General features: G+C 39.0%; 2 protein-coding genes across 9 annotated transcripts in view; one reads left to right on the top strand and one right to left on the bottom strand.

Moving 5' to 3' along the window:
• The window catches only part of slc33a1 (solute carrier family 33 member 1), a 41,100-nt gene extending 15,638 nt beyond the window's left edge, over positions 1–25,462 (top strand). For 2 of the 3 annotated variants that reach the window (XM_020520546.2, XM_048604098.1), the window contains exons 3-7: positions 10,019–10,212; positions 14,267–14,451; positions 16,168–16,285; positions 23,006–23,221; positions 23,368–25,462. In XM_020520546.2, coding sequence (XP_020376135.2) covers positions 10,019–10,212; positions 14,267–14,451; positions 16,168–16,285; positions 23,006–23,221; positions 23,368–23,535 — 881 coding nt within the window. In that variant the 3' untranslated portion in view covers positions 23,536–25,462. Of the gene's footprint in view, positions 1–10,018; positions 10,213–14,266; positions 14,452–16,167; positions 16,286–18,155; positions 18,488–23,005; positions 23,222–23,367 lie in introns of those variants that run through there. The other variant, XM_048604099.1, reaches the window with a different exon arrangement.
• The window catches only part of gmps (guanine monophosphate synthase), a 94,851-nt gene that overhangs the window by 56,188 nt on the left and 13,126 nt on the right, over positions 1–25,537 (bottom strand). For 4 of the 6 annotated variants that reach the window (XM_048604097.1, XM_048604091.1, XM_048604093.1 and 1 more), the window contains one exon: positions 15,386–15,455. The exons of the other annotated variants lie outside the window; for them this stretch is intronic. Coding sequence is in view for 2 of the 4 variants with exons in the window: in XM_048604091.1 (XP_048460048.1) it covers positions 15,386–15,455 (70 nt within the window). In the remaining 2 variants the exon portion in view is untranslated. Of the gene's footprint in view, positions 1–15,385; positions 15,456–25,537 lie in introns of those variants that run through there. 6 annotated transcript variants of the gene reach the window in all.

The following is a 25,537-nucleotide window of genomic DNA, read 5'->3' as shown; positions in this document are numbered from 1 at the left end:
AGACAGCTAGTTTATTTCCCCTCATCAGTTGCTGTAAACTTTGGCTTTTAATCAGTAAGTCAACGACTTTAAGTATGAACAAGTTATTCGGTGTCTCTTGCAAACAAGTGAAAGTACCTGGAGAAGGAAGAATGAGGAACAGCAAGTGCTGATGAGCCAAAAGGATCATCTGTGAAACCTGTCAACAGGGACCATTGAACTGCCTCCCAAGTCTTTCCCTCCGCCCATAACTTTTTTTTTTTCTATTCTCCGTATTTGTGTGTAGAGGCAGTTTTGATAAGGGGGTTTAGAGTATCAACTAGTACAGTTTTTTTTTGACAGTTCATGATTGTTTACTGGTAGCTAAAATCTATTTATTTGTAATAAATAGTACTTCTTGTTAAGAATCAAAACCTGATCAATGCTTTCTGTTAACCTGGGACTAAAAGACAGGCAAATTGGTGAATTTTGTGTACTTTGATAAAATCTTTAACCTTTGTGATGACTGTGGGAATTTCCAGCATGCTACCCCAGCGAAGTGTAACGGGTCAGTTTCATGAGCCAGGATTTGGAGGTTTGATTAAATAAATTGCAACCCTCTGAAGTCTCGGCTTTGACTCAGAATTGGAGACTTTCTCTGAGGCTTTCAGATGCCCACAAGTAACTTGATCAAAAGTTACAACCTCTCTGGCAATTACCACGTAGGGAGTGCATCAGGACTACTTTGTGGTCCTAGTGTGTATCATGCAGGATATGTCTGGTCACCAACTGTTCAGCGACTGGAGGATCTGCACCAATATGTACGCTAAACGTTGAGTTCTAATAGAACAAAAATCTAAGGATGACCATAAGACGGTTACTAATTGTCAGAAAAAACCATCTGAGTCACTAATGTCCTTGAGGGAAAGAAACTGCCATCCTTACCTGGTCTGGCCTACATGTGACTCCAGACCCACAACACTGTGGTTGACTCTTAACTGCCCTCTGGGCAATTAATGCTGGCTTAGCCAGTGATGCTCATATCCTGTGGATTTTTTGAAAACCTTGTCACGAAAATACAGAATTTTTCCTTTTGGCCAGTCTAATCCTTACATGCACTATGGCTCCTAAATAAAAACCAAAAGAACTGCAGATGCTGTACGTCAGGAACAAAAACAAAGTTCTGAGGAAGGGTCACCAGACCCGAAACATTAATTGATTTTTTTTTTTTCTTCGGAGATGTTGCAAGACCTGCTGAGCTTCTCCAGCAACTTTGTTTTTGTTATGACTGGCTCCTGCTTTGTTCATTTTGCTGTCAACTTACATCTAAATTGCAATGAATAGAGATTCTTCCCATAAAGTACCCTGGGTGCAATATCTAAATAAATGTGGGATGTTGTGTGCAAGCTCAATAGTTTATTGACGCACCCAAACGCTATTGATAATGTTCCCAATTTTGAAAGAAATTTCTAATTAATGTGTATTTGGCTGCTTCCCTTTTTTCCTTTCTACCTCCTTGTGCTCCAGCAAACTAATAAAATAATTTCTATCTGTATTTGAATGAGTAAGAAGAATTTTTCTGCTAAATATCAATTCTAATAATTTTAGAATATTAATATGACGGAAATAGAAATATTAAGCTGCCATAATGTGAGTGTTCCTTGAAGGCCAAACAGGAAGTTTGACCTGCTCTTAATCTACGAGATGGACAGAGGATATTTATTGCTGCAGAGAGAGAGAAAGAATGTCCTCGAGCGGTTGAAGACCAAAGCTATTTGACTGGAGTCAAGAAACAATAAAGAAGATCTTAGATGAGTTGATGAACTTAGTAGGCCATTAGTGGAAAGGAGATAGGAGCAGATTTTAAAAATAAGTTCGTGTTTTGCAAGAACTACATGGTGATAATGCTTCAACTGCTTCATTCAATACTGGATGCAGTTATTCTGTTAAGAGAAAAAGGGTGGAATTTCTAAAGTATGTTCAAGTGAACATTATTGATCTGTTTGGTTCCTTCCTAAGGAGGAAAAAGGCTGCATTTAATCCTGTGAAATGAACTTGGGTCAAGTGGCAAATGTCAAAATGGGGAAGCACCTTTGGAAAATTTAGAATAATTATCAAGGAAAAGGAACTATCTGCAATAAAATACCTGACTGTTGATAGTCTTGTGATGCAGTGGTAGTGTCCCTAACTCTGGGCCAGAAAGCCCAAACTGAAATCCCATCTGCTCAAGAGATGTGTCATAGCATGTCCCTACAGGTTGAGTAAAAATAGTATTAAAAAACCTAACTGAACGAGTGCTAATTTTAGCAAGCTGTGAAAAGATCTGGTCTGTATGTTGGAGTCAAAAATTGGTAGGCAGCAATGTATTAGAGAAATGGGTAGAATTTAGAGAGCAGTTGGTTTGGGTACAGTCTAGGTACATTCCAACCAAGGGTAAAAGAACGACAACAAAACCAGAGCTCCCTGAATACAAAGGAGTTGGAAAATAGGACAAAAGGGGTGTATGACAAATGTCAACTTTTAACATGAGAGAATCATGGAGCATATAAAAAGTTAATAAAGGAATTATGATACATAGAGACAGCCTAAGAATAGATTGGCAGGTAAAGCTAAAAAGAATCCAAAAGTCATCTATAGTTTAATAAAAGTAAAAGGGTTCTTGGAGGAATAGTGGAGCTAATTGCTAACTAGAGTAAGGATCTGTTGGTGGGGACAGAAGGTATGCTTGACCTTCTTGCATACTTAGTAAGAGGACTTTGTCAAAACTCTGGCACAGGAGAAATTTGGTTGCTTTGAGAAATTCATCATGATAGTCCAGTTGCAAAATGGTATGCTAATACATGTTCTGGATGATAATGTTCTGACTCATTTCCAGTCACGAATGAAGTTAAATATGGGTACGTGCCAGCACCAATTCTCCTCGCCATCTTTTTCTGCCATGCTGTCCGAATTGTTCTATTATTGTGGTCCTTGCATTGATGTTAGATATTACATAGACAGGAAGCTGCTCAATCTGAGATGATTCTGGGCAAGGACCAAGGTCTCCAAGTATGTCCTTCACAATTTCCTGTCTGCCAATGATTTTGCACTAGGTACTGTTTTGTTGGCATTCATCAGACTTCAAACATCTGTCTAAGAATGAAGAAGAGTAAATCTGCCTACCAAACTGAACATCTGTAGAGCAATGGTCCTAATCACATTGCTCTACACATGAGAGACTTGGATTGTGAATCTGCCTTGCTAAGATCAACCACCTCATTTCAGCTGCCTTCAGAAACTTGCAAGGATTGGATGGCAGAAAAAAACACCAGATAGTGAGGTTCTCATGTAAGCTGATGTGCCAGTCACAAATGAGTTGGTTTGGTTCATGTACCCAGAAAGACTGATATTTGCTTCCAAAGTGAATGTGCTGCAGAGAGCTTGAGTGTGCTGTTGTGGTAGTCAAAGGAAATACCACAAGGACACACTGCAGGCTTCACTTCGGAGTCCTGGAAGATGCTCACCCAGAACAAATACCAAAAATGGTGTGTCCTCCTTTGAAAGCAAATGTAAAACAAAGGTAGAGAGGAAATGGAAGAAAATCCTGAGCCAGGAACTCCTCCATTTGAATCTACACTATCCTATCCAATTTGAAGAACCTTCTAAGTACAGTGTGGCCTTGGTGATCTCATACATATCCACTCTAACCCCTTAAAACACCCCAGATAATGAACATTGTCACTTCAAAGGACAAACAACAAGATGAATATTCTGACTTACAAATTATGTAATTAAACTTTGACATAGAAGAGGGATTGGAAAGATAAACAATACCTGAAGTCGTTTAATCACCTTGTCTAATTGGATATATCCTAGGTTACAGAAGGAAATAGGGTTAGAAATTGCAGAGGTTATAGCTAAAGTTTTCTAATTCTTAAAAATCCTGGTGATGCACTAGGTCTGGAGAATTGGAAAACATTAACATTTTTTCAAAAAATGGCAAGTAATAACCTGGTGATTACAGCCAGTCAATTTAATATTCATGGTGGACAAACCTCTAGAAACAATTCAAGAAAGAAATAACAGCCACTTAGACAAAGTGTAGTTTTGAAGAAAAGCTAGCAAGGATTTGTTGTGGAAATATTTTGTTTGTCCAACATAATTTTTTTAGTTTTTTTGATGAGGTAACAGTGTAGATAAGTACAGGGCAGTTGATGTTGATCTTTATTAAGTGGTAACAGATTGCAGAATTCTGTGGTGCAGAGAGATCTGGGTGTCTCGAATCACACAAGGTTAGTATGCAGGTACAAAATTTATTGGAAGATGAATGTAATGTTCAAGGGAAATACAATATAAAAATGGGGAAGTTTCACTGCAGCTATACAAGACATTAAGACCACATCTAGAGCACTCTGCACAGTTTTGGTCTCCTAATTGTGAAAAAATACATTAGAAACAGTTCAGAGAAGGTTCATTTGGCTATTCCTGAGATGAAGGGTTTACCTTATGAGGTAAGACTGAATAGGTTAGGCCTGTACCTAGTGGAATTTAGAAGGATGAGAGGTGATCTTGTTGAAACATTGAAGATCTTGTGGTGTCACAATAGCGTAGATACATAGAGGATTTTTACTTTTGTGGGACAAACTTAAAACTGTGGGACACTTGTTTAAGAATGAAAGATCCTCCTTTTAAGGAAGGGCTGAGAAGAATTTTTTAAGGGCCACTAGAATGTAGCGATAGGGGAGATTGTGTCTCTAAATTTATACATGGCTGATTTATTTAGATCATTGACAGAAAAGCGAGATCACAGTTATGGGATACAGACAGGAGAGTGGCAATGAAAATACAGTCAGATCACGCATGACCTTATTAAATGGTGGAACAAGTTTGAACAGCCAAATGGTCAACTCCTAAGACTAGGTTGCCGTGCCCCTATGTAGGTATATAAATGTTCAAAAGATTTCTTTTTATTAAGTACTAAATGTTGGGTTACTAGCAAAAGTGAAGCTCTGGATATAAAAGTGATAGTAGCAGCATGGATATAAAATTGGCTCAGATAGAAAATTGCTGTAATGAATATGTTTGTTTAACTGAAGAGGGAAAAATTGGAGTTCTCCAAGGTTCAGTTCTATAATCGTTGTTGGGGATTCAGAGCAGAGTTTCGAAGTTCACACAAGACAAAATTGGAAGTGTAAAAAGTAATGAGGAAGATAGTAAGTAAACTTTGAGGTCATAGTCAGGCTAGTGGAATGCCTGAACATTTAGTACATTGAATACAAGAAAACATGTGGCTGTAAAATTTGTTAGGATGAATGCAAAGAGATAATACAACCTAAAATGATATGACATTAAAGTGGGTTCCAGAATACTTTGGGGTGTTTGTGCTCAATCTGATGTTGCCGAACTAAGACACACACAATATATTGGAATTTGGGTTCTATAAACTGAGACATATAGTATAAAAGCAAGGAAATTGTGCTAAACCCATTTAATTTACCAGTTCGACCCCAGTTGAGGAATTGTCCAATTTTGGGCTTTAGCAAGGATATAAGGCTTTGGAAACATTAGAAAATGGAGCAACAGCAGGCTATTCAACCATCCCGCATTCAATATGATCATGGCTGATCATCCAACTCTGTACAGAATTTCTGCTTCCTTCCCATGTACTTCAATTTCTCTGGACCTAAGAACGATATTTAACTCCTTGAAAACATTCAATATTTTTGCCTGAACTGCTTTCTGTGGCAGAGAATTCCACAGATTCACTACCTTTTGGGTGAATACATTTCTCCTCATCTCGGATCTAAATGGCCTATCCTGTATCATTGGACCATACCCTGGTCTGGACTTTCTGGTCATCAGGAACATCCTTCTTACATTTACCCTGTCTAGTCCTATTGTAATTTCATAGGTTTCTAAGAGATTTCCCCTCATTCTGCTAAACTTCAATCAGTCTCTCTTCTTACATCAGTTGTGCTATCCAGGAATCAAGCTGGTAATCCTTCATTCCACTCCCTCTGTAGCCAGAATATCCTTCCTCAGAAAAGGAGACTGAAACTGCAGGTAGTGCTCCAGGTATGGTCTCACCAAGGCCCTGTACAATTGCAGCATAACAACCCTGCATCCCTGCACGTGTACTCAAATCTTCCTGCTATGAAGGCTACCATACTATTTGCCACCTTCACCTACTGCACCTCCCATACATACTTGCAGCACTGATGTACAAGAATACCTAGGTTATTGCAGCTCCCCATTTCCCAATCTATTGACTTTCGGATAATAAAATGCCTTCCTGCTTTTGCTTCCGTAGTGGATCACCTCACACTTATCCACATGATACTTCATCTGCCATGCATTTGTTCACTTAATTTGATCAAATCACATTGAAGCATCTCTGCATCCTCCACAGTTCATCCTCTCACCCATCTTTGTTTTGGCTGCAAACCTGGATGTATTTATTTCGGCTGCAAACCTGGATGTATTTATTTCATTCCTTCATCCAAAATTATTCTCTACATTGCGAATAGATGGGGTCCATGACTGACCTCTGCAGTATCCCAATAGTCACTGGCTGCCACCCTGAAAAAGACCCATTTGTTTCCTGTCTGCCAACCAGTTCTCTATCCATGTCAGTACACTACCCCAATCTCTGCTTTACATGCTAATCTCTTAAATTGGATTTTATCAAAAGCTTTCTCCAAATCCAAATAAACCATATCTGTTGGCTCCTGCTTATCAAATCTACTAGTTATCAACTCTACTAATTATCCTTGAAAAATTCCGTTACGATTTGTCAAATATGATTTCTCTTTCGTAAATTCATGCTGAGTCTGTCAGATCCAGTCACTGTTATCCAAGTGCTCTGCCATTTTGTAATGAACTCCAGCATTTTCTCTACTATTGATGTCCGCGGGTAACTGGTCTATTTTCTCTCAACATAAGCCACCCTTCAAATCATAAAAGCTGTTCCAGAGTCTACAGAGTCTTGAAAGATAACTACCAATGCAATTATTATTTTGAGGGACACTTCCAATACTGCGGGATGCAGGTGATTAGGTCCTAAGTATTTAAAAACCTTTGATTTCCATCAATTATCCCACTCCATTTCCTTACTAATACTGATTTTCCTTCAGTTTCTCCTTCTTACTGGACTCTGTATTGCCCAACATTTTTGGAACATTGTGTTATCCTTTCGTGAAGACTGAACTAGTATGTATTTAATTGGTCGCCATTTCTTTTGTTCCCCACTATAATGTCCCCATTTCTAATTGTAAAGGATCTACATTTGTCTTCATTAATCTTTTCATATACCTATAGAAATTATTTCAGTATTTTTTTTTGTTCCCCGCAAGTATCTATCAGCTTAAGAACAACAGGGCTGCTGGAGGAGACCAATATCGTGGCTGAGGCATTGAAGTGCGGAGGCAGAGAGCTCCTGTTGCAGCCACACACCCTTGTCTGCCTTATCTGGAAAGAGGAGAGCATCCTGGGAGAGCTCCAAAATGCCACAGTAGTGAGCATTCCCAAAAAAGGGAACACGTCCTACCTTCTGTCGACTGTTGGAAGAGTCACTGCCAAGGTCCTTCGCCCTGTGGTTGAGGAAATCCTCCTGGAATCACAGCGTGGCTTTTGGCCACTGAGGGGCACGATGGACATGATTTTCACCATGCGACAGCTGCAGGAGAAATGCAGAGAAAAGAACCTAGCCCTGTATAAGGTCGTCTTCAACCTCACAAAGACCTTTGACACCATCAATCGGGAAGTGTATGGAACTTCCTTCTCCACTTTGGTTGCACCATGAAGTCTGTCACCATTCTTTGCCTGCTCCACGACAACATGGAAGTCGTGATGATGACAAATGGCTCCATCATCGACCCATTCCCTGTTCAGACCGGTGTCATAGAATCATAGGATCCCTACAGTGTGGAAAAAGGCCATTCGGCCTATTGAGTCCATACCAACCCTTTGAAGACCATCCCACCCAAACTTAAAGCAAGGCTGCATCATTGCCCCAACACAGTTCTTGATCTACCTCACTGTAATGCTCCACCTCACCACCGACAAGCTCCCCGTTAGAGCGGAACTCCTTAAAGGACCAGCGGGAAATTACTCAACCTACGCTGCCTTCCAGACAAAACCAAAGTCACACCAACCAGTGTCATCGAGCTGCAGTACACAGATAATGCTCGCATATGTGCTTTCTCAGAGTATGTACTCCAGACCATCGTAAGCATCTTTATGGAAGCATATGAGAGTATGGGTCACACCCTGAACATTCACAAGATAAAGGTCCTCCACCAACCTGGCTAGGCATTGCGAAATGAACCCCCAATCATCAAGGTCCACAGCGAGGCCTTAGAGAACTTTGACCACTTCCAATACTTTGAATGTTCTGTTGGCCAAAACAGCTATTGATGAAGAGATCCAGTATCACCACCAGTGTGCTAGCACAGCCATCAGCCACCTAAAGAGAAGGGTGTTTGAGGACACCAACATCAGATTCCACACCAAGCTCATGGTTTTCTGAGCTGTGGTGGTTCCCACCCTCATTCGTGGCACTGAGATATGGACTGTCTACAGCAGGCAGCTCACGGCACTGGAGCAATACCACCAACGCTGCCTGCGCAAGATCCACGCCAACATCCTCAGCATCGAGGCAATGACCACCCTTCATCGGTTGCAATTGGCTGGGCACGTCATCCACACAACCAAATGAGACTGCCCAAGCAGGTGCTGTACTCCCAGCTCTGAAATGTCAGGCAAACCCCAGTTGGATAGAGGAATCGCTTCCGTGATACTCGAGGCCTCACTTGTGAAGTGTGGCATTCCCATAGACACCTGGGAATCACTGGCCCAATGCCATCCAAAGTGGAGGAGCAGCATCAGGAAGGCATTGAGCAGCTCAAGACTTGCTGTCAGAAAGAAGTGGAAGCCAGGTGAAAACAGCAATGCCCCACCACCACCACCACCCCCCGTCCCCCACCTTCTCCCAACCATCATCTGCCCCAAGTGAAACAGAACCTGTGGAAGTCACCTATGGACTCGCCCTGAGAGTGGAAGAGAGTCATCCTTGTCTGTGAGGGACTGCCAGTAACAATGATGATGACTCTTGTATTTTTCCCCTCTTTATCAATCCCTTTGTTCTCGTTTGCTGAAATCTAAACTGCTTCCAATCCTCAGACCTGCAATTTTTTGGCAAATTTACATACTATTTCCTTGTCTCTAATACTATCTGTAATTTTCCTTGTAGCCATTGTTGGGCCAACTTTTACATTTTATCTTTGTGTCAAACAGAAATGCACAATTGTAGTTCATCCATGCACTTTTTTTAAAAAAAAGTTTGCCATTGCCAATTTACCGTAATGGTTTTTAAGTAAATTTCCCTAACTTATCACAGACAGCTCGGACCTTGTGTCATTTGTAGTTTTGTTTATATGGATTCAGGACGCTGATCTCAGAATCAGTTATATCACTCTTCATTCTAGAAGAATTCTGCCATGTTTTGGTTATTTTAAACAGCTAAATTGCTAATTAGAGAGCAATTTGAGAAAAGAACTTTTTTTTAATGCAGTGCGTTATTAGGATTCAAATTGCATTGTCAATACAGATTCAATAGTAGTCTTAAAAAATAATTGTATAAATACTTGGGAGAAAAGTTGCAGGGATATAGGGAAAGAGTGGATGTGTGGATAGCTCTTCAAAAGAATCAGTGTAGATCTGATAAGTGAAATGGCCTCCTCGTGCTGTACTGTTCTGATTCTGTGCCTTTGTATAAGATTTAATATCCTTTCCAACTCAGCAATGTCATCCCAATTGATAAGCCACTTTTAAATAAAGGAGCTTCTTTTCACGTAAAACGTGAGTTGGCTGAAGCTGTTTGAGAGCTTTGTATAGTCTCTGTAGTTCCTTGGTAGATCGGTTTTCTTTAACCGGTGAACACCGGATATGACAAAGAAAGGAGATAGGACCTGACAACCCAGTTTTAAAGTGGAAACACTAATTGTACAGATTTAATCATCTCGTTTACATTTTCTACATAGAAATTCTAGATTTTTCACATTTTTATCTTAATTTCTTTTAGGTTTTCTGTTCTTCTGGGGAATAATTTTCTTGGTGACAACAACCTTGGTTACAGTGTTTAAAAAGGAAAACTTGAGACAAACATCATTGCATGATGTCCCTCAGCAAGGAATCCAGGAAACCTACAAATCACTCATATGTATAGTAAAGATGCCTGCCATCTTGAATTTCTGCATCATGCTGCTAACAGCAAAAGTAAGCTGATTTATCTTAAATGTTTTAAGCAATCTTGGAAGCTATAATGCAAATATTCCTTGATATATTTGAGTGGTAACTTGGTGCAGTTTGGTAAATCTATTTTTGCTACTAATCCTAAAAATAAACATTTTTTAATCATTTTAATCATTTCATTGATGTATATATGTCAATTACTCTTACAGTTTTTATTTATGAATTATGTTTGCTTTTAACTTGTGGGTAACCCTAATGAAGAATTTAAAATTGCCATGCTCAATTTTTGAGTGAGTTTTTTTGCTTTCGGTAAATGTCTGTGTAAGCTGACATTGATTTGTTGCTATACAGAACCATCTTGTCATTGCATTAGTGAACAGCAATTAGCTGCTTAATCTTTAAAAAAACAAAAGCTTTTAAAATGTGCCTATTGATACCCTTGCACTCAAAGAAACCATCTTAATTTGAAACAGAGGCAGACAATGCTAGAGAAACTCTGCAGATCTGCAGCATCTATGGAGAACAGAATCATGTTAATGTTTTGAGGCTGGTATGATATTTCAGAAAATAACCAGATGAAGAGTCATATTGGACTCAATGTTAATTCTGTTTCTCTCTCTACAGATGCTGCCAGAGCTGGTGAGTTTTGCCAGCATTTTCTGCTTTAGTTTCAGATTTCAGCATCCACAGGATTTTGCCTTTGATAGTTTAATTTGAAGCCTGTAAATGGATGCAGTTAACAGCAACTTGTATCAATTAATTCACTGAGATTTGTGGACAGGCAACTTTTAGCAAATGTATGTTAAAGTAGTGCAAAAGATTACAGAAACTGGATTTCCACTGAATAATGAGTTCAAAATTTTGCAATTTTTTATGGTTTTGAGTGATTTGCTGCACGAAACAACTGTACACAAACTCCAAGCCAATGTCTATAGTGAGAAACAAAAGTTTATACCTTTTTCAAATATTTCTTGTTTCAGCTGATATTTGCACTAGTGTGGTGCTCAATGCCATTAATATTTTGTATATACATACTGAACTGAGAAAATTCATTGAGGGCAGTTAAAATATAACTATTGGAAGGGTTCTCCTGATCATCCTTTTGTAGTTCTGGCAAATAACTTGATATCTGGGGCAAAATACAATGGCTGATCATCAAAACCCTCAAAAAATTCTTGGCAAACTATTTTAGTGGAGTTATAGATGGCAAGAGAGAAGTGAACTCACTGGTAAATCCTCTAAACACTCCTGCCCCATACTAAAGTCTGCTTAATTGTACAAGTTCCTCTTATTTCTGACCGGAACATTGTAGTTCACCAGGACTGCACACTTCTTGAATTCCAGGTAAATATCTCTGCTTGGGTCAATTTTAACTTTTTTACAGTTTTCATGGCACTCTCATAATGGTTTGCATGGAAACTGTGGCTTAATATATCATGTGTTTTCTGTATAATATGTAACACTTTAACTATAATTGTTGACACCTTTTGTTGAACTATTGCATAATTCATGATTTTTGGATTTTTTTTACAGATATTTTATGTGTCACACTGCCCCAATCAAGTACATATTATAAGCTTTACACTAAAAGAATAAACGGCTAAATAGACAGTGTCAACAAAATTGACTCAAATCTTAAGTAAATGTTAATTAGTATATAAAAGAGGCTTTAATGGTTTGGGACTCCAAATTTTCTATTTCTTTTCCAGATTCTTATTTGCTATTTTCTAATATAATCTATTTATGTGGCTGATCCAGTGAAACTTGTGCTTACTGATGACCCTGAGGAAGTTAATGGTGAAGCAATCAGTAATGGTAATATGACTGAATGTCAAAGGGGAGATGGTGCGGTTTCTTTTTTTGGAGATGGTCATTGCCTGCATGTGTATGGTGCAGATATTACTTAACACATCAGCCCAAGTCTGAGTGTTGTCAAGTTTTTGCTCTGAGCAAGAATGGACTGCTCCAGAATATGAAGAGTTACATGAATGCACCTACTAGAGGTTGGTAGACACATGAGGGAAGAAAGAACAACATGTGTTATTGGGGTCAGCTGAAGAGTGGTTGGAGGAGATTCTTAGAAGCAGCAACACAGAATAGCCTGTTTCTGTTTAGTAAGTTCTATTTATGACTATGCATAGTGCAACTCTTTTTAAAACTCTCAAATAATCAACCATAATTAACCAAATTCCACAATCCTCTATGTCAGATGTCTTGTTGTTAGCAGTGTGGCAAGCATGAACAGAGAATTTTTACTGTCAAATTCATTATCTGCATATACTTCTATGCAGAGAGTGTATTCCAGATTGGTTCCATTTGTAGTCTATGGGCCTGTGATTTCAAAACTGTTTAAAGCTGTTCCCGAACTATGTGACTCCAGAATTAATGTCAGATGTCATTCAGAAGCCTGCAAAAACAGGGATCTTATTTGATGGCATAACACAAGCATAGGAACCGAGTAGGTTACTTAGCCCTGGAGTCTGTTCTACCATTCAGTGAAATTGTGGCTGATTTAAAACTTAACCCTATATGTGCAAATTTGCTGTGTATCCTTTAATATCTTTATTAAAATCTATAAAACATAAATTTGTAGAAGAAAGATCCAAACTTCTGCTACCCTTTGTGTGTAGAAGTGCCTCCTACTTTACGCCTGAAAGGCCTGGATGTAACTTTTAGACTATGCCTCTAATCTTAAACTGCATAAATAACAGAAAATGTTTTTCTTCTAACTTATCTATCCTCTTAATATTCTTAAACTGTGATGATGTTACCCCTTAATATTCTAAATTGCAGGCAATACATTGCTTTGTGTAATCTCTCATCATACCTGAACTATAGGGATTCAAGTATCGGTCTGGTAAATATATGCTGCACTGCATCCAAAACCAATAAATCCTTTCTAGGATGTTATTCCCATGAGTACACCCAAATAAAATGTCTTGCTGGGATTATGTAGAGTCCTCTGGAGTATTATGTACAGTATTTAAGGAGGGATATACATGCCATAGAGGGACTGCAACAGAGGCTCATCGGGTTAATTCTTGGAATTATTTAATGAGGAGAGATTGAGACAACTGGGTCTGTATTTTTGAGTTTCAAAGAATGAAGAAGTGATCTCATTGAAACTTATAAAATTCTTACATGGCATGAGTTGGTGAATGGAGATAAGATGTATCCTAGGCTAGTGAGTCTAAAATCAGGGGACATAATTTCAGAATACGGGGTAGGTCATTAAGACGGAGAATGAGGAGGAGGAATTTCTTCACTCAGGATGGTAAATTTTCAGAATCCTCTACTCAAGAGGACTTGGAGGCGCTCAACCATTGAGTAGGTTCAATACAAAAATCAATAGATTTACGGAGATTAATTACATTGAGGGAAATAGATGATGGTCAAGAAAGTGGCATTGAGGTATATGACCAGCTATAATCTAACAACGATCTCAATGGGCTGAATGGCCCACTCCTCGTATCCAGGTGTCACCTAACCAGAACTCTGTACAGTTGAAACATGACTTCTGCCTCACAGTATTGCAGTCCTCCAGGCATAAACGCTTTTTTTTCTTGTGTCTATACATAAAATATTAATGATCTATGTACCTGATCTCAAGGTCTTAATCAAAATTTATCTCCATATACTCCATTATTGGAATTATGTTGAGATGATAAATTGTAATGAAAGTTTGTGTGAAATCAATTATGTTGGCAGTTTTAAATAATTTTACCATTGACCAAGCAAATTTAATTATATAATAATTACATTTATGAATGACCAGTGATCTGTCGTGGTAAATTTATTGGTATCATTAGACAGGTGTCTAAATTTTCTAAAAAGCTGGACAGAACATGAGCAATAACTGATTTAAATATTTTGCAGTGACGTAATGTCTCTAAGGTGTCGTCTGCTGTAATCAAGTTATTAAATTATGCCTCTAAAAAATTTCACACATTGCTTAATTTGGGAAAATCCACTTTCATTTAGAACGTATTGCACGTTGACAGATGATATCTTAAATCTGCAGAAATATTTTGTAAACTACAGAAGTTATCCTGTTTTCAATTAACATGTATATTTACAGATTGGATTTGCAGCTGCTGATGGAGTAACTGGATTGAAGTTGGTTGAATTGGGTGTGCCCAAAGAGCAGTTGGCTCTACTTGCAGTGCCTATGGTTCCTCTGCAAATATTATTACCATTTGTGATAAGCAAATACACAGCAGGTCGAAAACCTCTGAATGTTTTTTACTGGACAATGCCGTTTCGGTAATGTATCTTTTTTTCTTTGAAAGAAGAGGGATCAGATGTACTTTTTTTTTGTTCTATGCTGCACATTGTTCCTATCTACAGAACCATAGTAGATGTTTCTTTTTACACCTCAGTGGCAGTTCTTGCATTATACATTTCTGTATCTGCACTTGATGCCAACAGTCATAGTAGTTGCTTATAAACTTTGTCAGCCTCCACAGGTACTAGAAATCGTTCTAATTTCACAATCTGTACTCTCAATCCCATTTCCCAGGTTAAATCACTATCATTTCATAATAAACTATAATTTTTTTTAGCTCCAAGCAGTTTATGTTCCTTTTTTTAAACATTGTTTGAAGAAATGCCAAAGGACAAATTTCATAAAATTTGATCAAGTAAAAGTCAACCATTTTTCAACATAAAATTCAGATGCAAAACTTATTAATTTGGCTCAGTAAATTGGCCAAGGAGGAAAATATGTTAACTACATGTCCCGTTTTGTTGTCTGTATTCTAAAAATTTTCGAAATTGCTGAATTGAGAGGGGCAGTAGGCAAGCTTCCTAAATGTGGTGTGAGGACTCCTGGTGAAGGGTGTAAACCCGAAACGTTGACTTTCCTGCTCCTCTGCTGCCTAACCAGCTGTGTTCCTCCAGCTCTACACTGTATTGACACTTTTTTTGAAAACTTGTTATTTTTGGTGGGGAGAGAGGAATTGATCATAAATTCATATGATTTTGAACACACTTTTACATTGTTTACCAATACTTTCTTAAACACCCATGAAGTGTGTCTTTACTTACTCAATACAGTTCTGTAATTGCAGAAAGGGTTATAGTAACCAGAATAAATTGTAACTGCAGACTTAACTAGCCGTACATAAATTGTAGAAAAAATGCTACAACACTTAATGCATAACTGGGCCTGAATTATGATTCTTGGCCACAACCTCACCTGGCCCAGTCTCCTGTCAATCAGAAGGATTACTGACTTGAAGATCAGTCCAAGATACAGTTTTAGAATCCTTTAAAGACGGAACAATAAAAAAAACGTTCTTAGAACCAGAATTTCTAATGAAAACATTTTTATTTATATTGAATGGTGTGTCTCTTTTCTGAAAACAAGTGATTTGTTTCAGACATCTTCCTTAACCATGAACAATTCTCATCAAATGGCTACTGAAGCAATCATACTATTGCTAAATAGTAGCAGCCTTTTAGTATAGTTAACAAAACAAGACGACATTAAATGCATCTTGTAATATTTACACCAGTGGGAGAATATATATTGATCTGGAATTTCTGTTATTTGCCTTATATTCTTCAGTAGTATCAGCAGAAATGGTATGAATGAATATTTGATAGATGAATTGATCAAATTTTATGATAAGAGATAGGGAAAGTACTTAATCCATTGTCTGGTTTAGCTTTTTGCATCAAATGTTTCTGGAAGTGAACCATTATGTATTGTATAAAATAATGTATTGCCATATAAAAATGAATGTTCCATGTCTACATTAATTTAAGTTTACAATTCCAGCATATTTACCTGAACACTAGTTTTTGCATTTGAAATTGAATTTCAAGTGATATGCGTGTTAGGCTTTGACTCATGTGAACCATTACAGTAGTAATGCAAGTTTGTTAATGTTTTTATACTTGCTGCAAAGATTACATTGTATTCAATATTTTATGATTTAATTAAAATAGTATTTGACGTCATTTCTCCTTTCGTAGGTTATTTATGGGCATGATATTTGCTTTGCTGGTTTTTTGGACTCCTACAGTGAAACAGGGCACAGAGTTTCCTGTTTATTATTATGGAGTACTGCTGTTCAGTTATGCCTTGCATCAGGTGAGTAAGTGCATTCAGTATAACTACAAGTATCTGAACCTTACAGCAGTCCCCACTGCCATCTTTTTCCAAAGTGGTTGCTAACATCCAGTTAACATTTAAAAATAAATAAATCTGTGTTGAAATAGAAAATTAGGACTGAAGATTATGGTTCTAGTATGGTTCTCTGGTTCTCTTGCTCTCCTAACGTACAAGATTTAGCTGCAATTGGTAGTCAGAACTCTTATGTACAGAGTTTGGTTATCATTTGTCAGCTGATATAAAAAAGTTAGTTTCCCTAATGGTTTCCTTAGTGAGGCCTGGTTCAAAATACAACAAGCAGTTGAACTGACATTTCAATCCAGGCAAAGGTAACTCATAGATAGACATAGGTTAATACCCAGTGTTTGTACATTAATCAAAGTCAATATAGGTCTAGTGCATGTTATGACTTCTGCTCTGTGTTTCACTAGAGAGATATGTGTGAATGTAAATCATCTTGACCTTATCCCAAGGAAGACAGCAAATTAGTAGTTATTGCCCTGCTCATGCATCGTGTCATCCAGTTAAGCTGCATTATATGCAACTACAAGCTAGTTACTGCTTACTTTACTTCAAATGGGGAATTCAGATTAGAAGAACTTCACAAATGAGTGTAGAAAAGATAGATGGCGAGCAAAGTAACATGTTCATTAGAAATATTTGTGGCCTATTTTAATTATTATATAAAGTACAGATGTTTCATATAAACATACAAGTTAGAAGCAGGAGTAATCTAGTCTTACCCACCCTTCAATAAGATTGTGGCCGATTTGATCCTAACCTTAAAACCGCATTCCTGCATATCCCTGAACCTTTCACTCCTTGCTTAACAAGGATCTAACTATCACTACCTTTAAAAATATTCAAGGACCCTGCTTCCACTACTTTTTCAGGAGGAGATTTCTAAAGACACTCAACCCTCTGAAAGGAAAGTTGCCTCATCTCTAATTAAAATTGGCAAGCCCTGATTTTTAAATAGTGAGCTGTAGTTCTAGAGCTACCCATAAACATCTCTGCACCCTCCCACCCAGCTTTCAGCATCTGCAAACTTGGAGATATTATATTTAAATCATTAATTTATATTGTAAAAAGCTGGGCTCTGAGAACTGATCCATGCAATATCAAACTAATCACTGACAGGCACTCAGAAAAGGACCTGTTTATTTCTACTTTTTGTTTCCCGTCAATCAACCAGTTCTCCATGTCAGTACACTACCTCTATCCCATGTGCTTTAATTTTACATGTTAACTCTTTTTTTGTGGGACCTTATTGAAAGCCTTCTAGAAGCTCAAGTAAAGCATACCCCTTGTCAACTCTACTATATACATCCTTTAAAAACTGTAGATTTAGCAAGCATAATTTTCCTTTTATAAATCAATGCCAACTGTCCAATGCTGCTACTGTTTTCCAAGTGCCCTGCTTTTAAATTGTCTAGAATTGTGTCTAGCATTTTCCCTGCCACTGATGTCAGACTAACTGGTCTGTAATTCCCTGTTTTCTCTCTGTCTCCTTTTTAAAATAGTGGGGTTATATTAGTTACCTTCCAATCCATATGAATTCATCCAGCAAGATAATGACATTTGTGTCCACTGTTTCTAAAGCCACATCCCTAAGTACTCTGGAATCCCAAAGGATTTATCAACCTTTAATCCCATCAATTTCCTCAAGACAGAAAAAGAAGAAAGAGGTTCTTCTGAGCGAATAGCAGATGAGGATAGCAGAACAAAAAAGATTACTACCTGAGCCACAAGCTAATTGGCATGGGGTCAAAAAGACTAAAGTAGTAAATGCATGGCTTAAAAATTGTTGTGGGAGAAACATGTTTGAATTTGTGTTTGTGTGATATAGGCACCAGTACTGGTGAAGAAGGGAGCTGTACTGATGGGATGGGCTCCACCTGAATCATGTCGGCACCAGGGTCCTGGCGAATTGCTTGGATAGGGCTTTAAACTAAATATTGGGCAGGTTGGTTCAGTTGCATGGAAAATAAAAGAAATGTTAAAGGAGGGGATGGATGAGCAGTAGTTATTAAATTTTCCACAATAGGAGACACAGCTCATTGGTTAGCACTGCTGCCTCTCAGCACCAGGGATTCTTGTTCGATTCCCGCCTTGGGCGACTGTGTGGAATTTACACGTTGGCTTTCCTCTAGGCGCTACGGTTTCCTCCCACAGCCCAAAGATGTGCAGGTTAGATGGATTAGCCATTTGGCCATGCTGAATTGCCCTGTAGTGTCTAGGTATGTGCAGCCGAGGTGGCTTAGCCATGGTAAATGATGATGGGTTATGAGGATAGGGCCTGGGTGGTATGCTGGTTGGAGGTTCGGTGCAGACTCTTTCGATGACAGAGTATGGAAAAGGTCAGGAATCTAACTTTAGGCACCGCACATAAGGGGACAACTGTGAGAAGGGAGGCAGTCAATGCAGTACTGAGGGTGCTGTACTTAAGTGCACACAGTATATGAAATAAGGCAAATGAGTTTGTTACGCAGGTTGAAATTAGCAGGAATGATGTTGTAAGGATCAGAGATGTGGCTGCAAGGGGATCAAGGTTGGGACCTAAATATCCAGGATACATGATCTATTGAAACAACAGGCAGATTTGGGGTGTGGGGGTGTTGCCTTGTTAGTAAGACATGAAATTAAATCGATACCAAGGAATTATATAAAGTCAGAAGGTGGAGATTCGGTGTGGGTAGAGTTGAAGAACCACGAAGAAAAAAAAAGACCCTGATAGGAGTTATGTATCAGCAACTTGGCAGTAGTCACGATGTTGGGAAGAAAATAAATCAGGAGATAGAAAAAGCATGCAAGAAAAAGGCTAGTACAATAATCAGGGGGGCTTCAATATGTAGATGGACTGGGAAAATGAGGTTTGTAGCAGATCTCAAGAAAAGGAATTCATGGAATGTCTACGAGATGGATTTTTAGAGCAGCTTATGTAGAACCCCTAGGGAACAGGCAATTCTGGATTTGATAATGTGTAGTGAGGCATACTTGATTACGGAGCTTAAGGTGAAGGAACCCTTAGGGGGTCAGTGACCATAATATGATAGCATTCGCCCTGTAATTTGAGAAGCTGAAGCTGGAATCAGAGGTAACGGTATTATAATTGAGTAAAGGTAACTACAGCAACATGAGGGAGGAGCTGACCAGTTGATTGGAAGGGGAGCCTAGCAGGGAAAACAGTGGAGTAGCAGCGTCAAGAGTTTCTGGGGGTAATTTGGGAGACACAGCAGAAATTCAACCCAAAGAAGAAGAACATAGTAAGTGGAGAATGAGGCAACGATGGCTGACAAGGGAAGTCATAAAAGCAAAAGAAAAAGCATACGTTGTGGTGAAGAACAGTGGGATTAGGAGGCCTTTGAAAACCAGCAGAGGATAACTACAAAAACAACGGGGTGGCGGGGGATGGAGGAGGAAGATGAAATATGAGAGTAAGCTAGCTACTAGTTTGAAAGAAGTTTGCAAGAGTTTTTTAGATATCTAGAAGATGAGAGAGGCAAGAGTAGACATTGGAAAATGAGGCTGGAGAAGTGCTAACGGGGAACAAAGAAATGGCCGAGGAACTAAATAGGTACTTTTCATCAGTCAGTGGCAGTACATTAGAGTTTCAAGAGAGTCGGGGGCAGAGGTGAGTGTCCTGCTCGTCACGAAGGAGAAGGTGCTGTGAAAGCTAAAAGGTCTGAAGGTGGATAAATAACCTGGACGAGATAGACCACACCCCAGAGTTCTGAAGGAGATAGTTAAGATAGCAGAGGCATTGGTGGTGATCTTTCGGGAATCCTTGCAGTCAATAAAGAGAACTTGCCGAAAGTAACGCTCCTGTCTAAGAAGGGAAGGAGCCAGAAGACGGGAAGCTATAGGCCAGTTAGCCTGACCACAGTTGTTAGTGAGATTTGAGTCCATTATTAAGGATGAGATTGCAGAGTGCGTGGTAAAATAGGACTGAGTCAGCAAGGTGTGTCATTGGGGGGGGGGGTCATGCCTGACAAATCTGTTAGAATTCTTCGAGAAGGCAATAAGCAAATTAGACAAAGGACAGCCAGCAGATGTGATCTATTTGGATTTTCAGAAGGCCTTTGACAAGGCGCCACACAAGAGGCTGCTAAATAAAATAAGAGCCAGTGGTGTTAGGGATAGGGTAGAGGACGTGGATAGAGGATTGGCTGATGGGAGAAGGCAGAGAATAGGGATAAAGGGCTCTTTTTCAGGAACGTAGGTGGTGACCGATGGAGTGCTGCAGGGTTCAGTGTTGGGATCTCAACAATTCATGCTATGCATTAACCATCTGGACAAAAGGAACTGAAGGCATTGTTGCTAAGTTTGCAGATTGAACGCAGATAGTGGGAGGAATAGGTAGTGTTGAGAAAGCGGGGAGGCTGCACAAGGACTTGGACTGACTAGGATAATGGGCAAGGAAATGGCAGATGGAATACAGTGTGGCGAAGTGTGAGGTTATGCACTTTGGTAGAAAGAATAGAGGCTTCGACTATTTTCTAAACAGGAAAAGGCTTTGGAAATCTGAAGCACAAAGGGACATGGGAATCCTAGTTCAGGATTTATTTCAGGTTTAGTTGGCAATTAGGAAGGGAAATGCAATGTCAGCATTTCAAGAGGGCTAGAATACAAGCGGAGATGTACTGCTCGGGCTGCATAAGGATCTGGTCAGACTGTATTTGGAACATTATGAGCAGCTTTGGGCCCCGTATCTAAGGAAGGGTGTGCTGGCATTGAAGAGGGTCCAGAGGAGGTTTACAAGAATGATCCCAAGGATGAAAAGCTTGTCATAGCAGCAGTTGAAAACTCTGTCTATACTGGATGGAGTTTCGAAGGATAAAGGGGGGATCTGATTGAAACACTCAGAATACTGAGAGACCTGGATAAAGTAGACATGGAGAAGACATTTCCACTAGTTGGAGAAATTAGCACCTGAAGGTACTGCCTTGGAGAAGGAATGACCCTTTAGAAGTGAGATGAGAAATTTCTTCAGCCAGAGGGTGGTTAATCTGTGGAAGTTATTGCTGCAGAGGGCTGTGGAGTCTAATTCATTGAGGGTATTTAGAACAGATATTTTCTTGATTGGTAAAGGGATCGTAAGTTACAGGGAGAAGGCAGGAGAATGGGGTTGAGAAACATCAGCTTTGATTAAAAGACATTGCAGACTCGAAGGATCAAATGGGTGAATTCTACTCCTGTGTGTTATGGTATGAAAACCATTTCTCTATTAAAACTGGTTTCCTTCAGTTCCTCTCTCTCTCTCTCTCACTGGATCCTGAGTTCCCCCAATGGTTTTGGGACATTGTGTACTCCCTTGTGAAGACAAAACGAAATATGTATTTAATACTTGATTTAGCACATCTTCCCAGATTTAATGACTTGCCCCCACTATTTAGTTTAAAATCCCCTCCACTTCCCTATTTATGTGATCTACAGTAATGCTGAATCTAGCATGGTACAGGTTGAGACAGTACCACTGGTAAAGATACCACTCTCCCCCGTATTGGTGCAAGTGGCCCATGAACTAAAACACACATCTCCCACAGCAGTCTTTGAGCGTCCATTCATCTACATGATCTAATTTGCCCTATGCTAATTTGCACACTGCTTGGGTAATAAACCAAAGATCATGACCTTTGAGGTTCTGTTTCTTAATTTGGCACCTGGCTCCTTCATCTTGCCAATATTGCTGGTACTTACACAGACAACGAAGACTGGATCCTCCCACTTCCACAGCAAATTCCTCTCCAGTCATGACCTGATGTCCTGATCCCTGGCATCAGACATGTAACACAGTCATCTGAACTTGTGCACTTTACTGCAGAGAATGGTGTCAATTTCCCCCATACTATACTGTTCCCTACGACCACAATATTTCTTCTTACTCCCTCTCTGTCACACTCAAATGGAATCCTGCTCCATGGTGTGATGATCAGTTCGCACACCCATCCTTCAGCCTGCAATGCCATTCAAACAAGCGAATGAAACTCAGACCTGTTGGACACTTGCCAAGGCTGAGGTTCCTGCACTGCGCTCTCAATGCCCTTATCTGCCCAACTCAGTCACACTCTCCTGCTCCTGAGGGCTGACTGAATCTTTAACCTGTGAGTGCCTCCTTGTAGAAAGAATCTAAGTTGCTCCACAATGTGTTGCAGTGTCTGTAGTTGTGTCCAACTCAAACTTTCAGCCAATGCTACTCGAACTTCAAATACTTGCCTCAGATGTGGAATAAATTATTTTGACCCCTGGTGTGAATCACTGTCTGTGTGTCCCACTTCCATACTTTAAAGGTAATCTGGAGTAACTTTTTCCATGCTGTTCATCAAATTTTATATGTTTAGCACCATTTGAGGCAACAAAGGTGTTCCTACTTTTTCCTCTTTCTGTGCAATCCTTCACACTATGCAATAAATCTTATCTATCATTGTTAGGCTCACACAACTTATTTAGGTCATTCTGTATTATCTAACCTGTCTTGATTATTGTGAATCTCCCCTGAGTTTCATATTTTTCCAATTTTTGATCAGTTTGCATTGAGTTTGTGAATTTAGGGTATTGATGAAAATTAGAAATAATTGTGATTCCAACGCTTGCATCAAACAAAGCTGTGGATGAAAGTATAGTTGATGCTTTTTACAAAGTTCCAGTTAAGAGATGTTTAATGTGTTACTGAGATTTTTAAATGCTTTCTTTCTTTAGGTGACTGTCTATAGCATGTATGTTGCAGTCATGGCATTTAATGCTAAAATTAGTGACCCTTCAATTGGAGGAACATACATGACTTTATTGAATACTGTTTCCAATCTTGCTGGAAACTGGCCAGCTACGTTAGCTCTTTGGCTGGTGGACCCACTTACAGTCAAGAAGTGCATTGGTGCACCTGAACAAAATTGTGGATCTGCAATTGATTCTGAAGTGAGTTTTCATTTTCTAAATTAGAAATATTTAATCTATAGTATGGTATATACGTTTTTCACCCAATTTGATCAACCTAAAAAAAATCAGTTTTCTGCTGGTAGAATTTGAACATTAATGTTCCAATTTTCTTTTGTCCCTCACAGCTTTGTGCAAAGTTTGGTGGTTCCTGTTCAACCGCAACTGATGGCTACTATGTAGAATCTATATTGTGCATTGTTATTGGGTTCACGTGGTGGCTTTACTTCGGAAACAAGTTCAGAAATCTGCAGGATGAACACCCATCCACGTGGCAGTGCAAGAGGAATAATTGAGGTCTTGATGATTGGAACTTTCGGAATTTAATAAAATTTAGATTTTTTTTGACCAATTTTCAAGGGAATAATACAAAATAAGGGATGTTATTCAGTTTTACAAATGCTGTTTTGACTACAGTTGTTACAAGTGATGATTCTATGAAAAGTATGAATTTTGATCAGGGTTTTTGTTTGCTTTGGTCAGAATAAAACCTATCTATGCGATTGTAACATAGGTAGAGAAAAAATTGTATTGTTTCAGGTGCCATGTAAAATAGATCACTATATATACATACAAAAATAATTATTTTTGTGAGATGCAGATAACTCATTCCTGTTTTTCATTCAGTTTATGCAACCTTCGCTTTGTTTGTGACGTCTATAAGTTAGATATTGTTTATTGGTAATTGTAGCTCTTTGAATTCTTCATTGTGTTTTGTTAGTCTAGAGTTGTTGTATTTTAAATGGCCCATCCCTTTTTCATAGTAAAACTGCAGAACCTTTTCTGTGGTGCTTTTAGCTCAGGTGGCTGGATTGCAATGCAGAGTGATGCTCACAGCCCATGTTCAAATTCCTGCATCTCATGAGATAACCATTAAATTCTTCTTCATCTCAATCTTGCTCATCACCTGAGGTGTGGTGACCCTTGGATTAAACTCCCCACCAGTAATTTCTCTCCCTAATGAGATAGTAGCCCCTTTGTCCTCTTGGACAAAGGTGACTTTACCCGCTTTTGGATACTGTGTGCAATCGTTACACTCTCTTTATTGAAAGAGTTGGTTGATGTTTCTGCCTTGAAAGTTACAGAAGAGGATTAGGCCACTTTAAAACATAAATTACATTGTACAGGGTTTCTGAATTACCAGTAGGTGGTGGTCTATTATAACTCCCAAAAAAAATTCAACTATTGTTTTACTGAACATCTATGCTTCATGAGTGTATCACTTAATGTATTGTGTTGGTCAGAGGGCACCATTTCTTGTTAATGCAGTACATAATCCAGATCAAAATGATGAACTGAATTGATTAGACTGAAAAGTTAAATTATCAATGCACACACCTACAGCTGATTACATTCATGTGTGAATAAGCTTTATTGACACTATTGCAAGATTGTTAATCTGATTTTACCAAAGTACTAAGGTATAGGCTTTTATAAGTTTAATTAGACTTGTGGATTTTCTTTTTAAAAAGAAGTGTCATGTTTAAAACAAATAGTGACTGAAATTTTCAAAGTATACTTAACAATTAATTGCTCGGGTGGGCACACTGGAAATGATCATGGAGCTTTCACTAATGTTTAGTTTTAATGTTCCTGTTTCTATTCTCTATGTTTCAAACATAGAAACAGGAGTAGGTCATTCAGCCCTTTGGAACTACTCCACCATACAATATGATCATCACTGATCATTCTAATCAGTACTCTGTTCCCACTTTCACCTCATATCCTTAGATCCGTTTAGCTCTTAAAAGTAAATTTCTCCTTTTTGAAAATATTCAGTGTTTTGACCTTAACTTCTTTTTGGTCCAGAGAATTCCATGTGCCCATCACACTCTGGATGAAAACGTTTATCCTCCTTCTCAGTCCTAAATGGCCTATCCCATGTCCTTAGACTGTGAGCCCTGGTTCTGGACTCCCCAGTCATCAGGAATGTCTTGTATTTACCCTGTCTTCTAAACTCAATTGAATATAGCCCTGATCAGTGTCTCTCCATACATCAGTTCTGGCATCCCAGAAATCAGTCTGATTAATCTTCATTCCATTTCTTCTCATAGCCAGACATCCTTCCTCAGAGACCAAAATGGCACACAGTACTCCAGGTGTGGACTCACTAAGGCCCTGTACGGGTCATTCATTGCCCCTGTACTCTAATCCTCTCGCTACGCAAGCCATATTATTTCCTCCATCACATTCTGTACCTAGACAACAAGTTGCAGGGCTGGATGAACACAGCAGGCCAAGCAGCATCATAGGAGCAGAAAGGCTGACGTTTCGGGCCTAGACCCTTCATCAGAAAAG

The sequence above is a fragment of the Rhincodon typus genome, chromosome 13 (assembly GCF_021869965.1).
Source record: "Rhincodon typus isolate 14 chromosome 13, sRhiTyp1.1, whole genome shotgun sequence".
Classification (NCBI taxonomy): Eukaryota; Metazoa; Chordata; class Chondrichthyes; order Orectolobiformes; family Rhincodontidae; genus Rhincodon; species Rhincodon typus.
Note: the sequence above shows the minus strand (reverse complement) of the source record. Positions and strands in the feature narration are given on the sequence as shown.